The 16,426-nt window shown below is 38.8% G+C and overlaps 1 protein-coding gene across 12 annotated transcripts in view; it reads left to right on the top strand.

Moving 5' to 3' along the window:
- Positions 1-16,426, top strand: part of TENT2 (terminal nucleotidyltransferase 2) — a 38,476-nt gene that overhangs the window by 6,925 nt on the left and 15,125 nt on the right. For 9 of the 12 annotated variants that reach the window (XM_015848612.3, XM_015848611.3, XM_015848608.3 and 6 more), the window contains 5 exons: positions 37-128; positions 993-1,059; positions 8,665-8,734; positions 11,450-11,526; positions 14,923-15,051. In XM_015848612.3, the coding sequence (XP_015704098.2) occupies positions 37-128; positions 993-1,059; positions 8,665-8,734; positions 11,450-11,526; positions 14,923-15,051 (435 nt within the window). Of the gene's footprint in view, positions 1-36; positions 129-992; positions 1,085-8,664; positions 8,735-11,449; positions 11,527-14,922; positions 15,052-16,426 lie in introns of all 12 variants that reach the window. The other 3 variants (XR_014939390.1, XR_014939389.1, XR_014939391.1) reach the window with 1 other exon arrangement.

The raw sequence follows: 16,426 nt of genomic DNA, 5'->3' as shown, positions 1-16,426 counted from the left end.
AGGTTTTATTCTATGGTTCTTTTTTTTTTTTTACAGGTAGCAGGCTCTTTTTGGTTGGGTCCTCTCTGAATGGATTTGGCACTCGTACGAGTGATGGGGATTTATGCCTGGTGGTTACAGAAGAACCAGTAAGTAATTAAATACATATATGTATAACTAAAGTCTTTTTCTTAGGTGTGCTCTCTAATAATTTAAACACCTTTTATTCAATAACATTTAAAAAGTGTATGTGCTTTTATGAGGCTGGCTTCTAAAATGAAAGAAAAATGTCAGTTCTGTTTTGATTTGACAGCATCTTTTTGAACTGATTATAGCTATGATTCTTGGGTATCTTAACATTGTACATACTAAGTTTACTTATAAACTCTTTAACCCGACAAAGTGTTCTGAAAATGAGCCTTGTCTTCATTTCATAAGTGGACAGAGCACAGCAAAACAGAAGTAGGCTGCCTAAGATTATTAAAGAGGTTGTCTTTCATTTTAGATGCAGAAACTACTTTAAGAAGTGCAACTTTGTCATTTATTATTTAGATTCTCAGTCACCTATATCAGTGAGCAGGTGTGAGAAGGATTTTGATATGAGAAATATCAAGAAGTTTTGTAAAAATAAAATTTTAGTTGTGTGAATTGATTGAATAGAAAAACTCAAATAGGGCATTGTGCTGAAGGAACTGGAGCATAAATGAAAAGGAAGGAAAGAAATTACATTTTTATATGGGTAGGGTTTGTTCCCCTTCATGTTCTATATTTGAGTGTGTAATAGTTACTTAGCGTATTGGATATGAATTGGGTATGTGTTGTCTGACTTTTACTGCACTAAATTTGTGATTATGAATGCATTAGTATATGTGTTTATTGTGTGAATTGAAAGATGTTTTCTGTGGTGTTTATTTTTTCTTAATTTAAATAGTAAAACATGCTTATTGCATAAGGATAAGGAATTTAAATTAAGGACACCATTGTTTTTCTGTAACTTTAGTATTATATTTCAGGTCAACCAGAAGACTGAAGCAAGGCATATACTCAGCTTAGTCCATAAACTCTTCAGTACTAAACTTTGTAAGTTCCAGACTACAGTGAGGTGGTAAGACTATTGGCATTTTTGGAAGTTTTGATGCATGGTTATGACTATCTCAATTGCTTTTCTGTTGTCAGGCTTCTAATCACAGTATTATTTGGAGTGAAAAATACTTAATAATGGTACTTGTAGTGTGAGATGGCACTGATAGATAGTAAATAGAAAAAAAGCCTAAATGGTGCTCTCCAAACTAGTAGGCTTCAAGCATGGGCAGGATCTCAGATGACTTTTGAATCATGAAGCACAACTAGCAGTGGAAAGGGAGATGTGAGAGAAGTGGATTTCCTTTAAAGAAGCCTCTGTTAGTGGTCTAATACTCTGTGGATGGTCCTTCAAGAATTTGTAGAGTAAGCTGTCACTCACAGAAGACTGTGTAAAAGTTTTTTTGTTTTTTTCTTTTCAGCTTTGATACCTGTGAGATAGTTAACAGAGGTGCCTAGTGAGGAAAATAGGTGTTGACAATACCAAGACATATAGGAGGAATAGGTCAGTTTGTGGTTCTTAAGAGTTGTTTAGGCTCCTTTCAGATTAAGAATACTTGGGGTAGTTCTTGATCTAAAAGTAAATGCCTCCTGCTTCAGAGAGGTTTTGCAGCACTACAGGCATGGAGCAGATTGACTGAAAGATTGTGCAAAAGAAAAGGACCTAGGTGTGTTAGTCAGCACTTGGCTCAGTGTGAGCCAACAGTGTGCCCAGGTGACCAGTAAGGGCAGTGGCATCCTGTCTTGTTTCAGAAATAATACAGCCAGCAGGTACAGGGAGGTGATCCTCCCCCTGAATTCATTCAGCTGTGGTGAGGCCACACCTTGAGTGCTATGTTCAGTTTTGGGTCCTTCATTACAAGAAATACATGGAGACCCTGGAGCATATTCAGAGAAGAGCAACAGAGCTGTGGGGGGTTTGGAGCATAAACCTTATGGGGTGCAGCTGAGGGAGCTGGAATTGTTTCCACTGAAGGAGTAGTCTCAGGGGGGACCTTATCACTCCCTACTACTTCCTGGAAGGAGGCTATGGTGAGGTGGGGATCAGCTTCTTCTCCCATAGTGACAGGAGAGGGGATGGCCTTAGGTTGAGCCAGAAGAGGTGCAGGTTGTGTATTAGGAAAAACTTCTTGAAAAAATTATCAGGTGCTGGAAGAGGCTGCCCAGGGAGGTCTTTGAGTCACCGCCTGTGGAGGTGTTCAGGAAACATGCAGATGTTGTACTAAGGAATATAGTTGAGTGGGCAGTGTTGGTGGTAGGTGGGTGGTTGGACTAGATGATCTCAGAGGTCTCTTCCAAAGTTAATGATTCAATAACACTAGGCTTCTATACCATTGCTTGAATTATTAAAAATGGTGTCATTTACTATTATCAATGACTGTCCCCCCAGTTCTCACTCTTGTGATACAGTTTCTGATGAAAATCCTTACTCCTACAAACAGCAACAGGAACTATAAATTCCTATTCAGACTTCAGAACTTCTGTACAGGCAGATGTGCATATGTGGCCAAGAATGCCAGTGGCATCCTGGGATGTATTAGAAGTGACGTGTATTAAAAGGTCGAGAGAGGTTCTCCTCCCCCTCCACTCTGCCCTGGTGAGAGCACATCTGGAGTATTGTGTCCAATTCTGGGTCCCTCAGTTCAGGAAGGACAGGGAACTGCTTGAGAGAGTTCAGCACAGAGCCACAAAGATGAATAGAGGTGTGGAGCATCTCCCTTACAAAGAAAGGCTGAGGGAGCTGGGTATCTTCGGCTTGGAGGAGACAGAGATTACCTCATTAATATTCTTAAATATGTAAAGAGTGAATGTCAGGAGACTGGAGCCAGGCTTTTCTCAATGATATCCAACTATAGGACAAGGGGCAGTGGGTGCAAGCTGGAAGGCAGGAGGTTCCACATAAATATGAAGAAACTTCTTCATGGTGAGGGTGACAGAACACAGGAATGGGCTGCCCAGAGAGGTTGTGGGGTTCTCTTTTCTGGAGACACTCAAAGCCCACCTGGAGGCATTCCTGTGTGTCCTGATCTAGGTGTTCCTGCTCCAACAGGGAGATTGAACTAGGTGATCTTTTGAGGTCCATTCCAATCCCTGACATTCAGTGACTGATCTTTCGAGCTGTCCTTCTGAAGCTTACTTGAAGAGCAGATGCATTTATCTTAGCACAGGCATCTGATGTTTAATGACTTACTATTGCTATTTTGTACTGACAGTTGTTTAAGTAGTCCAGAGCTCAGTCTGGTACACTTGCAAGTAATTTCCATTGCTGAGAAATACAGTGATAAATCATTTTGTTTTCAGAGACCAGAAAGGGAGCATTTAAATAATTACTGTCTCTCTGTCTCCTTTTTTTCCTTTTTTTTCTTCAAGAGATATTTCATAGAGTTTTAGACAAGAAAAAGTTTGTTTTCCAGGGTGTACTACTAACAGGAAGACATTCCTGTCATAGGACTGCAGTCCCTGAAGGATTTTCTTCTGCTATTACCCTCTTTGAATTGTTTCCTAATTCTGTATTATACTGCGTATGCTTTTGGTAAACTTCATTTAATCCAGCTGCTCCTTGGAAGATGAGGCTAGACAAAATGCCTCTGATAATACTGTTCCTGTCTAATTCTGTAAGTTTTAGTATGTGGACCTCTTAGGTTGTCTTGTAATTTTTACACCATTGTGGACATAAATTCAAGCATCTAGCCATCTATCCTTGTGTCATGTAGACAGAGATGGTAGAATAAGGATGTTCAGAAGTGTTTATGTGACTTAAAATGCTTTTTGGTATAAGGTCTTTTCATTTGTATTTAATTCATTTACAAACTTATTTTCAGTTGTGCTGAAGTTCAGTAGAAGGAGGTTTTCCAGTTACTCTGATGAAAGCTTATTTAAACACATATAATTCTCATCCACAAATTAAGAATATCTTGTGTGATTTGGAAAGGGATAGTTATTTTGTTTTCTTTCCCCAAGCTAGCCCTCAGAAGTGAATAGATTCATACGTGTTCTCTTCACCTCTAGGAAAGCAATATTAGATGTATGCTTCTGTGGTGTTCTGTAGGCACTCCAAAAGGTTTGTGGATTCAGGCTTGACTTGCATAGAAATGGAGGAAATGTGCTTCTGAAAACAAAGTTCTTAGTCTGACTTTGTGAAAAAGTTAAAGGGCTGAAGAGAAGTTTTTTTGGTGGTTTTTTGTTTGTTTGTTTGTTTTTTGTTTGTTTGTTTGTTTTTGTTGGGTTTTTTTTGGTAAGGCATCATTTGTGAAATGGGTAGTATTCTGAGCTTTTTTCGGTCTTTTACTACATTTCCATAGAATAGAAACTTGGGAGTTTTTTTCTACCTGGACCTCTCATCCTCTTTTCTTCCTGGACTGTGATGTTTTTGTACACTTAAAAATGAAAGCTCAAATAAGTATGTGATACTGTTCCTACTTCAGTGTACAGCTTATACCCATCCTTTTTTCAGCTTCTCATCTGTCTTTTATGTAAACTGTCTTCAGGACTTTGTGCCACCTCCTTTCCTCTTTATGTTATTAACTCTGATTTTTAGATAAAGATATGTTTAACTCAAGGAGTACCCTAGTTTGGATTCAGCATTCATGTAAACTCCAGCTTGTTTCATTTTAGGCTTGCAAAAATTAACAAATATGAGCAGGAAACTCGAGGTCATCAGGTTTAAAGGCTGTGTTGTCACTGCACTTAGAACACTGACTGATATAAAGATGTGTTATTTTCTGAATTGTCAAGTTGCATAGTCAAGCTGGAGGAGGCTTCTGATATTTATTCAGTACTTTATGTGACATGTTGGTCTCAAAAGCAGGTATTGTGTTTCTGCTAGAGTAGATATATATATTACTGCAATCCTTACATCTTCTTTCAAAGATCTATATGGATTTATTATAGATGTATTTGTTCAGATACCTGCGTTTGTATATTTCTACAGTACTGGCTCATGTGAAGAACTGTGTGATCAAACTGATGTCTTTTATAAACATGAAAAGCGAATTCAGGCTGATAACTCTTACAGTGTATTGAAGAAGAATATAATGCAAACCACCAATAATTAAACCTCAGTTTTATTACCCGCTTTAGATTAATCCAGTCTAAGCAGGATTTATTTTAGCAGCTGTTTAGCTCTTACACATTTGTGATGTTTACTGTCCAAATTAATTAGACTTTTTCTCTTAGTTGTACAAAGGAATGCAATAGTGGTCAGGATAGGATTTCAGAATACAGAATCATAGAATCACCAAGGTTGGAAAAGACCAAAAAGATCATCCAGTAGCTGCATCCCCCTATTGGTGTCAGCAGGGGACAGAGTTGGGGGGGACGGGGAGTCCTGCCACATCACAACCCAAAACCCTGCGAACGCCTGCTACAACCTGTTACCAATAGCTCCCACTACCCATGTCCCTCAACACAACATCCAATAAGGAATAGAATGGCACATAATCTTCTTAGCAGCTGTCTAGTAGGGAACTGGAGCTCAAATCAATGACCTTGAAGGATTTTGCAAGAAGGTGAGAATGTGATGTGCTTAGTGATGGTGTGGACATAAATATTTCTTATTTTTCCAAACGTGATGTAGAAAATGTAGCATTATATCTTAAGAAAAAGCACCCTTCGTTCTCTTGTCTGCTTCTGCCTGATTAGCATTAAGATCTTCAAGCTTTTCCTCTTACCTCCTTTCTCATTCATATATAGTTTATGTATATGAGATAAAACAGAGGGCTGTAATAAATGTGACCTGGAAGCGCTGCCATATCTCCGTGATGAATTCTTCACAACTGTTTAGGATCTCTAAACTTTCTGCCATAAAATGAAATGTTATTAACTACACTCCTATTTGTTTTATTCCATCATAGAGATGTTGAAATTTAATGGGTTTAGAACAGCATAAATCTTTTACTTAGTTTAGAGTAGATACAACACGAGATTATTGTACTTATTATATGATGTTATCAGCATATGCCAGTTACAACAAATTGACAGTAGGCAATATATTTATAATGTTTTGTTAATGGATTGTCATTTTCTAGGGCTTCTATCTAATTTTCATTCAGTGTGTAAGATATTATTTAAGAGCCAGAAAACATTTGCTCAGTTAAAATATGGTTTTGCAAAAAGATGTCACTTTACAAGACAAGTGAATTCTGGACATGAATCCAGAATCCTGTGCTGGATGGTACTGGCCTAAGTACTTCATTACTCTGCATTCAGATTTCTGTGCCCGCATATCTATTTATCTTTCATTAGTATAAAGCTACTAATGAGACCAGGCTGTATGTGCAGGTTGCCAGAGATCCTTTTGGCTTGTACTATGTTTGGAATTAATATTTTGTACAATCACTTAATCATTTATTCTGTACAAGAAAAGATAGAATTAAATTGCTTAATCTGAAATTCTGTATGAATAGTTTATTTTATTTATGATGACGGTCCTTAGTCTTCATTGGATTGATTATGTTTTTTTCACTACAGCTGAAGTGGCATCTGTGACTTGTTTTCATTTACATGCCCAAAACTGAAGTTGCTGTGTGGAATTCCTTACAAGATTTTTGTGTATACCTCTTGGTCATAGCGTCAAGATCAGATAGCACGCTAAGATGCTTATTCAATTTCAGAATTCCCCATCTACTACGATCTACTGTTTATGTACAACAGAGATTCTGCTAACAGTGTCATCATTGTGAGCCACTAAGGGTGTTAGCCTTCTGACATCATCTGTTCTATCTTACCCTTGGAAAACAGATTGGACTTGATTGTTTTATTTTTTGTAGCCAAATAGAGTAGCCAACTCCTGTCTAGAGTTGGAAGGTACTTGTAGACAAGTATATGTTTGGAAGTGGGTTTCCACTAGAACAAATCCCCTTATTACCTGACAGGCTTTTGAGAAGGACTGTAAGTGGGGAAAGTTAAATTGCTGTGGCATGCATGTAGATGCTAACAGCTGCCTCCAGCACACCATATGTCAGGTGTCTTTATCATAAATTAGGCTAAGAAGGAAGACAAGATTCTATAGCTTTAAATTCAGAATGTTCTGATGAGTTGTGGAGAGAGATTTGGATGTCAGCAGGTACAGGTAGAAATTGATACATTAGTTTATGTTGTACTGCATTGTATGTCCAGTGAAGATTGACCACAGTACCAGCTGTGAGGTTTTTCCTTTATAGTAAGGTAGTAAGATAGACTTTTTTTTTCTCTCTCTCTGGGTGTGTATTGAAGGTAGAGGGGTCTGTCTGTGTGTGTGTTTGTGTCTGTGTGTCTGTCTGTGGGTTGCTTGGGGTCATATATGCATTCACATCTAAGTAGAGAATGCATACAACTTTGTAGAATCTGTCTGAACAGATCCATAAAACACTTCCAGAAGGTCCCAAAGAGTTTCACTTGAAGATACCACCTGAGCACAGTAGAGCTGGCAGTATCCAATCATAGTAACTGTCCAGACTGATAGAAGTTTGTTTCCCAAGAAGTAAACATCAGCTTTCAGTTAAGGTTACCTTTAATCTGCACTACTCCTAACTTTTTCACATTTATGAAGTGCTAATTTGAGGTTAACTTACAGAAACAAGTAGAAAATGTCTAAACTATGGTCAAATTTAAATAATATATATTTTGCAGCACAAGAAATGACTCAAACTGTGATTCCTGCGCAAGCACTTGCCTTTTAAACTGACTCATTTTTTTCTTTATTTTCCATTGTCTTGTGGACATTTTGAAGTTAGGATTATGGTGAACATTAGGAGTAGCCCAAGATACTGTGGAGAACTGGTAGATGGTAACATGACTGATGGAGTAGTGTTGGGTAGCAGGGTGCAGAGATGCACTTGGTGGCACTGGATGCATCTGGCAGGGGTTCATGTGTTTGGTTTTGGGTGTTGATACTTTGAGGGTGATCATCTGAGGTGCAGTTCTGTGATGTGTGCTTAATGTATGTCCTGTCTCCTTTAAAGTGACGGTAAATTGAACTTACTCCATCTTTGTTTGAAAGTGATGTCTTAGCTGCAAATCATATTCCCTGTTTCCAGGATTAATTCATTGGGAAAAGACTTTCTTGGTACTTAATCTATTGACCAAAGAAACAGATTTTAAGTGAGAGTTTAAGCATTATCTGCGCACAATGAGGATACCGTTACACTAGTGTTTTTGATCAGTAAAATGCACATCTTCTGCCATAAGAAAATTAGAGTCAGTTAAAAACTATGCAGCTGATCATGTCCCACGTGCTGTAACGTAGTGCTAGACTTAGCTATCTGGGTATGTGGTGTATAGGTGTATATATAGGTGTGTTCTTGCTCTCTTATTTTTAATCTGTAATAGTAATAGAAATCCTGAATAATGTAAGTATTTCTTGATGAAGGCACTTTTGACTGCCATTCCTGCTGAAAATTTTTGCACTATTGTTTTCTTCTAATGTGTAGTGCATTTTTATACTCTTTCCTAGATTGCACTTTCACAGCAGTTGCTAAATGTTACCTAATTTAGCACCACCCTTCTGAGAATGGTTTTGTTAAATGTAGTAAGCTTCTGTTTGCTGTAGATCACTCAGTTTGACTCCAAGAGCTTTTTTTTTAGGCATCTTGCATGAAACTTAACTAAATATTTTCTCTCTTTCAGCAAGATACATTGAGCGACCTCAGCTGATTCGAGCAAAAGTGCCAATAGTGAAGTTCAGGGATAAAGTCAGGCAAGTACTCTGTTTAGCTTCATTTCTTGGACTTTGACAAGGGAAAATAGTCTCTGTGTGTGCCCTCTATATAAGTTAGACCATTGAAATCTTCTGTTATTGTTGTTTATGTTGTGCTATAGTTGTATTGTGAATCTGTGCTGTGGCAGAGTACTTCCTTGATGGTCCAAAACTCTTCTGATTGGGCTGCTATTTCATTTCTGTGGTGTGAACTCATAGCAAGACATTCTGTATTTCTATGGGCAGTTTGTGTACTGGGTATTCCAGTTGACAGGTGCATTTCAACAGGGGAAAAAGAACATAGGAGATAAATTGTTGTGAAAAAATAACTTTTCTTTCTGTGGAAACTGCTAAACTATTGAGCTTCTTAGGGACCAATCCACAGATTTTTACAGTATGCAAACAATACTAAAACAATCTTAATGGCGTAGTCTTCTAAAAGGAAGAAAATATTTTAAATCAAGAAAACAATCTTCCCCCCTCTTCTAGAGAGGTATTCTGTGTTTAAACAAAGTGTAGTGTTGGATGTGTGATTCACAATGTTATGTATTAATTTCATGACCTTTTTTATGAAGGGGAAGTAATTGGAGTGAAGTGGATGTGTTACGTATTCTTCTATTGACTGTGTATTTGTTATGAACACATGAAATTAAGTAACCAAAAGGAATATACTAGAACAGGAAACAGTGTAGTTCTTATCAGGTATACTAAGTATCTAACACCATGAAAGAAAACCTACAGAGCATGGAAGCAGGGGTGGGTAATCTGGAAGGAAAACAGAGACACTGTCTGAGCATCTAGTGATGGAATTAGTATATTTGAAAGCCCAAATGGAATTGAGTCAGGATATGTCAAAGGCAACATGGAGGGCTTCTGCAAGTACCTCAGTGTCAAAGGAAAGAGTAGGGAAAATGTGGATCTAATGCTGAATGGGACTGGTGGTGTGGTTTCACAGAACAGTGAAAAAACTGAGGTACTGAATGTCTTCTTTACTAGCAGGACCAACTTAGAAGAATCTCAGGTTCCAAACATCAAGTTGATAGGCTGGAGTGAGAAGCTTTGGTTTGAAAGGACTATAAAGATCATCAAGTTCCATTTCCCCCTTGCGTGGGCAGAGTTGCTGCCCAGTAGATCAGATTGCCCAGGGCTGCATCCACCATGACTTTGAATGCCTCCAGGGGTAGGGCATCCACAGCTTATTTGGGCAGCCTTTTTCAGTGCCTCAGCACATTCTGAATAAGCAATTTACCAAAATGCATAGCCTAAATCTCTCCTCTTGACTTAAAACCATTCCCCTTGTGCTATCCATGGGCTCTGGCACGCACTCACAGATGCTGATGGTGCTTGCAGATGTGATTGTGAGGCCACTCTATAATTTTTGCGTGATTGTAGCAACTGGCATAAGTACCTGAAAAACAGAGGAAAGCAAATTCCACTCCTATGTTCAGGAAGGGCAAGAGGAAGAACCCGGTCCCTGGACAATGATGAAAAAGGTTATCCTTGAAGCCATTCCCAAGCATATGAAATGGAAGAAAATCATGAGCAGTAGGGACTGTGCATTCACAAAGAGGAAAGTTATGCTTGACAAATACTATTTTTTAACATAGTCACCACCATTAGTTATGCATTTTTTGCCAGTGATGAACAAGAGTCTGTATGCCCCTCCCAAAAAAAGTCTGCTCCTCTGGAGGTGACCTGCTGAAATGCACCTCTCACCACCTCACTGTGCTCTCATCCGCTGTTTGATCACCATAGAAGTTCAGCAAGTGTCAGTGACTGTCTGTGGGTGCCATTTTTCCTACATTAAGGAACTATGACAAACTTCTGCTTTTTGAGTTATTATGTCAGGTGCTGTTTTGTCAGACTGCTGCTCTGCTGCCATCTGCCACATGGCAACAACATACAGCAGGAATATTGGTGGGAAGGTTCAGCCTCTACTGCCTTACCACTGACAACCTTTGATACTACAGGCAAGCATAATAAAACAAGAGCCATTATGTTAGGAGCAAGGTTTTTGAGTACTGTGGGTAGTTAATGTGTGTAGACAGTATGAAGTTCAAGTTTTATTGTTGAGCAGATAAAAATAAAGGTGGTAATGCTTATTTGGCTCATTATATCATTAAAAACAAAAAATGAAACTGTTATTAAAAGTTCTGTGCTCTGAAACGGTTGTGAACCTTTTTTTCCCACTATTTTTTCAAATAGCAGGCACTACTTACTAGTAAAGAATATCCATTTCAAAGTGCTTGGTGGTTATCCCTAATTGTCATTGCAACAAAGAGATTCTTACATTTTGGCTTCTTTTAGTTGCATATCCTTTTTAGTTTACTGGCATGATATGCTGAATGAATATGTTTGAGAATCCTTACTAACATCAAATGTGTCTGTGGTGAATCATATGTTGGAACTCTATTTGGGAGAAAGTTTTCCTAAAATTCCAACAATAATATGTTAAACTGTTCTGTGTTCTACATTTGTATCCACATATTTTCCATAAAGACAGCCATATTTGATTATGCAGTTGAAGTCTGTAAGTAATACAACTACTGTAGGCAAAACTGGAGTAAGAATCAAACCACATAACTTGTACTGCTTGGGAGGCTTCTAAAGTATAGTTATCTCGAGGGTGCGTTTCTCCATCTCTGTCAGTTGGTTGGTAATCAATATTTTGAAATTAGTGCCGTGATTATTGATTCTTTTTATTTTTTCTAACAGCTGTGTGGAGTTTGACTTGAATGTAAATAATATTGTAGGAATAAGAAATACATTCCTTCTGAGAACCTATGCATATGGTAAGTTTTTATTTCCTTCTTTCTATAAACTTAACATGCTTACTTAGTTTGTATTCTGGTGTTGATAGACAATGAAAATTCAGTTAAGAAAGGAACTATTTAAGATTACCAGTTAGCTACATTAGTTAGATTTAAGCTAAGTCTCTGTCTCACTTTAAATGTATGGATTAAACCCTGGGAGTCCAATCTTCTGACTTGCCTGGCTGCATTGAATGAATAGATGTTGTCTTGGGCCACATACACATTACTCTAAAAGTGATGCCTCCTATTTATTTCCATGGAAACTGTAACACTTACAAAGAGCACAATTACACTATTTGACAGAGCAAATTTTCAGCTACAAAACACATTTTTTAACACAACTGCCACCATTAGCCACATGTTTTCACCAGTGATGAATGAGCCTGTGTACTGTGTTCTTCAAAAATCTGCACCAGCAGAAGTCATCCTCTGTTGCCACTGCTGAAACATACCACCTACTGCCTGCCTCACTGTGCTCACATCCACTGTTTGATATCCGTAACTGCTGAGCAAGCATCAATTTCAGCAGGTGATTTTTTTTCTATGTGGATGAATTCAATTCCACACCTTTGCTCCATGTTGCTCCATGTCCATGTCAGGTGCCCCTTTGTCAGACTTCCCATCAGTCACAAAATAATGGAAGTGTTGAGAAGGCTGTACAGTAATATTCAGAAGGTAACAAAGATTCTTCATGCTAAGGCCTGCATATCTGTTGCAGAATTTGAAGTTGGGAGGGCAAAGGGAATGGAAACAGTATCAAACACATTATACCATTCCCTTTATTTTGTTTCTTGACAGTTATTAATAGTGTGTGTGGCTGATAGCTAGCTGTAGCCTTATGTTCTTATAGAGTCTTAGAAAAATGCAAAATACTGCTTCAGTTCTTATACTCACCCCAAAATAATATGGATTGTCTCTCCTCAGGCATTTGTGTTTCAGAGGATTGTGAAACAGACTTCTTAATGAGAAGTAACTTGAATGTAGTAAGCTAAGCTTTTCATGCTTGACACTACAGTATTTTTTTTAGTGGATCCATACATAAGAAGCAGACTTCAGGCTAATTACAGAGTCACAGCATCATAGGGGGTGGAAGGGATTTCTGGAGATCATCTACTTCAACCTGTTGCTAAAGCAGGTTCCCTAGAGTAGTGTTACACAGGAAAGTGTCATTGTGGGTTTTGAGTATCTCCAGAGAAAGAGGCTGCATAACCTCTCTGGGCAGCTTGCTCCAGTGCTCTGTCACCCTCACAGTAAATAAGTTTTTCTCTCACATTCATATGGAACTTCCTGTGTTCCAGTTTGTGCCCATTGCCCTTTGTTTTGTCACTGGGCACCACTAAAGAGCCTGTCCTCATTCACCTGCCCTTTACATTTTTATAAGCACCGATAAGATCCTCTCTCAGACTTTTTTTCTCCAGCGTAAGCAGTCCCAGGTCTTTCCAGGACCTTGTCATCTTTCTGGCCTTTTAATGGACTCTCTCCAGTAGTTCCCTGTCTTTCTTGACCTGCTGAGCCCAGAACTGGACACAGTACTCAAGATGTTCATGGCAAGGGAGTTGTAGGTGTAGGAAGCTATCAGTAGAAGTAATGATTAATTTTATTAAGATTTCAAAGAGAGCCGTTTCAGTTTTCCATATTCATTTTATTGTGAGAGTCTAACTCTTGCTCAGGATAAGACACTATGTACAGTTTCTTCATACATCTTTGTCTAGGAAGGAATTTAATTCTGAGTTTCAAAAAAACAGGAAAATGTTTCCAATTCATGGCTGTGGGTGAGGGCTTACATAAAATGTTCGTGTAGTTGTTTCTAGCTTCTGCTGCAAATTTCCCACTATAGCGAAGATAAGAATCTAGATGTTAAAAGGCCAAGGAAGGGATCCTAGTGTCACAGCTTTTCTTTTGTTCTGCCTAGGTGCCCTCTTCTGTAAGGCCAGCAAAACTAATTTAATCTGCTCTCCCCATATCTGTGATTGAATCACAGAATTGCAAAGGTTGGAAAGGTCCTCCAGAGATCATCGAGTCCAACCCCCCGTGCAAAGCAGGCCCCTACAGCAGGCTGCACAGGTAGGCGCCCAGGCAGTTCCAGTCTCCAGAGAAGGAGACTCCACAACCACACCCTGGGCAGCCTATTCCAGTGCTCTATCACCTTCACTGTTAAGACGTTCCTTCACATGTTGTTGGTGCTGAGCTTCAAACTTCAAGTTTATGGCCATGAAGTTTTACTGTCCCTTTTGCTCCTACCACCAAAGATTTTGAACTCAGCTATTTCATGTCCACTGTCACCACAATGACTAACAACTAATACTTTACCTGTAAGGCCTTCTCTTTACAAGAGTCCAGTCTATCAGGGCATCTTTCCTAGTAGGCTCTCTATAGTATCTCTACCAAGAAGTTATCATCAGTGTGCTTCCAGAATTTCCTGATCCTGTTTGTAGCAAGTGTGGTATTTCTAGTTAACAACTAGGAAGTTGAAGTCACCTGTAAGGACAAGGGCAGCTGATCTAGAGATACCTCTTTATTTTTTGTAGAGTAATACACTAGTGTTGTCCTTCTGTGTGGGTGACCTCTGTAGTGGACTCTCACAGCAAAAGAGGCTCTCAACTGTGTCAATGCCAATGGTGTGCACCATATGGCTTAGCCTCTCTGTTACACATAGTACCTCCCCACCTCACCTTTCCCTTCTCTCCCTCCTAAAAAGCCCAGGAATATCTGCTCTGACAGATATCCCAGGGCTCTTTCCATCAACTCTTGCCAATTGTGTCATAGTTCTGGAACTGAGCCAAGGCTTCTGAATCCTCTTTCTTGTTCCTAATGCTGTGTGTGTTCGTGTAGAAAAGAAACCTACTTAAACTAAGGCAAATTACAAAATTAGGATTTGAGTGCGTGATTACTGCTTTCATGGACTCCAAAGAAAACTTAAACATAATCTTATTCTGTTCTAATCATAAGAATTGTTTCCCCTACCCTCAAACTCTATATCATATAAATGTAAAACGTTGACATTTGGTCTGTCCTGACAGCAAGTTAATTCTGGGAATTTATCTAATAATCTGGAGGGAACTTAGAATGCAGAGCTGCTTTGATGATGGTGCATCCAGTTTTGTCTTAGCTGGAAGTTACATTGCAAGAGTTATTCTGGCTAAGTATCTCTAGATGTTACTCCTCAAATGACTGCTTTTCAAATGCAGATATTTTTGTGACTTTTGTAAGATTGATAGAAGTTGTAGGATGATTAAGTACATTCTATTGAAAGTTTGCAAAAGATAGCCTTACAATGCAAGAACGGTATCATGTATATCAATAAGGAGCAAAAACTGACTAATTGTTGCCTAGTTGAATGTGCTTTTTTTTGAGAAGTGTTTGTTTTACTTACAGTTGAGAAACGTGTTCGTCCATTAGTACTGGTTGTCAAGAAGTGGGCAAGTTTTCATGACATAAATGATGCCAGCCGCGGTACTTTAAGCAGCTATAGTCTTGTATTGATGGTTTTGCACTATTTACAGAGTAAGTATGTTTATGTATGTTAAAACTGTCATTTTTGAAGTTTATATTTGTTTAGTTTTCCTCTTTAAGATAAGTTAAACACTGGCAGAAAGCATCTTCAACACAGAGAAATCTGAAAAGGAGGTGATTTTACTTTATTTAACAAGTACTGTGATTTGGTATAAAAAGTGGACCTGCTCCCTGGAGGTGGTTATCAGCTTAAAAAAAAAAAAAAACGAAGAAGAAGAAAGAAAACAAACAGAATTTGCAGGACACTGTTTAAAATAAACTCAAGCTCTAGTTCCTGAAAAATGTGCCTGTGTTGAAAAGGGCTAAGCTTGAAAATAACTATTTCTTTTTAAATTTTGGGAACTTTCAAGCAAATTTGAGACAGATACTAAGGGATTGTTTTTTCCTTGTTCATATGTGCAGAAGACTGAATGTGGAGGGGGTGCACCATGTGGTTAGATTTTGCTCTGATGTGAACTTTCCTTTTGTTAAACATCTGATATTGAAGTCCATTAGAAGTTCAGGTATTTAACTGCAAGGGGCAGCATCTTTTTCTTGTGTCTACAATATGTTGAAACATTCAACATCTGTTTGCAGCAATCTAAAACTGTTCCCAAATAATAGATTGATATAAGCTTTGCCCTGTCACTAGAAGATCAATTTTGTAATTCTGCAGTTTGCGATTCTTGCTTAAGACTCCTTAAGGTCGTAAGACTTAAGGAATCACATAAGAAATCATTTAACGCAGTATGATTTTATTAGTTGCTTATTGTAAGATAGTTTCACAAAGGAAGCCAAGACACCACTGAAGGGCACATCATATAGAGTAACAAACCTGTAGAACTATTTTCTGAATTCCTGTCAGTTCCTTTCATTTAAAACCATTCCCCCTTGTCCTATCACTGTCCTATCACTGGAAGGCCACATGAGTTCTTCCCACCACCTTCTTTTTTCCCAAGCTGAACAAACTCAGTTCCTTCAGCCTGTCCTCATAGGTACTCCAGCCCTTGGATCATCTTCATGGCCCTCTTCTGGACCCCCTGCCAGCAGCTCCACATTCTTCCTGTGTTTGGGGCTCGAGCCTTAGATGTAGTACTCCAACGGGGTCCTAATGAAAGCAGGATAGAGGAGGACAATCGCCTCCCTGTCCTTGCTGGCCAGCCCTTTTCTGATGGAACCCAGGATACCATTGACCTCTGGGCTGTAAGCTCATGCCCCTGGCTCATGTTAAGTTTTTCATCAGCCAGGACCCATTAGTCCTCAACAGGGCTGCCAGCAAGGAGTTCTCCCAGACTGTATGTATGTCTGAGTTTACTTCAGAGTGCAAAGTCTTGCACTTGGCTTTATTGAACGTTTTCTTCCTCCCTCCCTTCCTCCCTTTCTTTCT

The sequence above is a fragment of the Coturnix japonica genome, chromosome Z, assembly GCF_054131305.1.
Source record: "Coturnix japonica strain WE chromosome Z, WE-NBRP24, whole genome shotgun sequence".
Lineage (NCBI taxonomy): Eukaryota > Metazoa > Chordata > Aves > Galliformes > Phasianidae > Coturnix > Coturnix japonica.
This window is presented reverse-complemented; position numbering and strand designations above follow the sequence as displayed.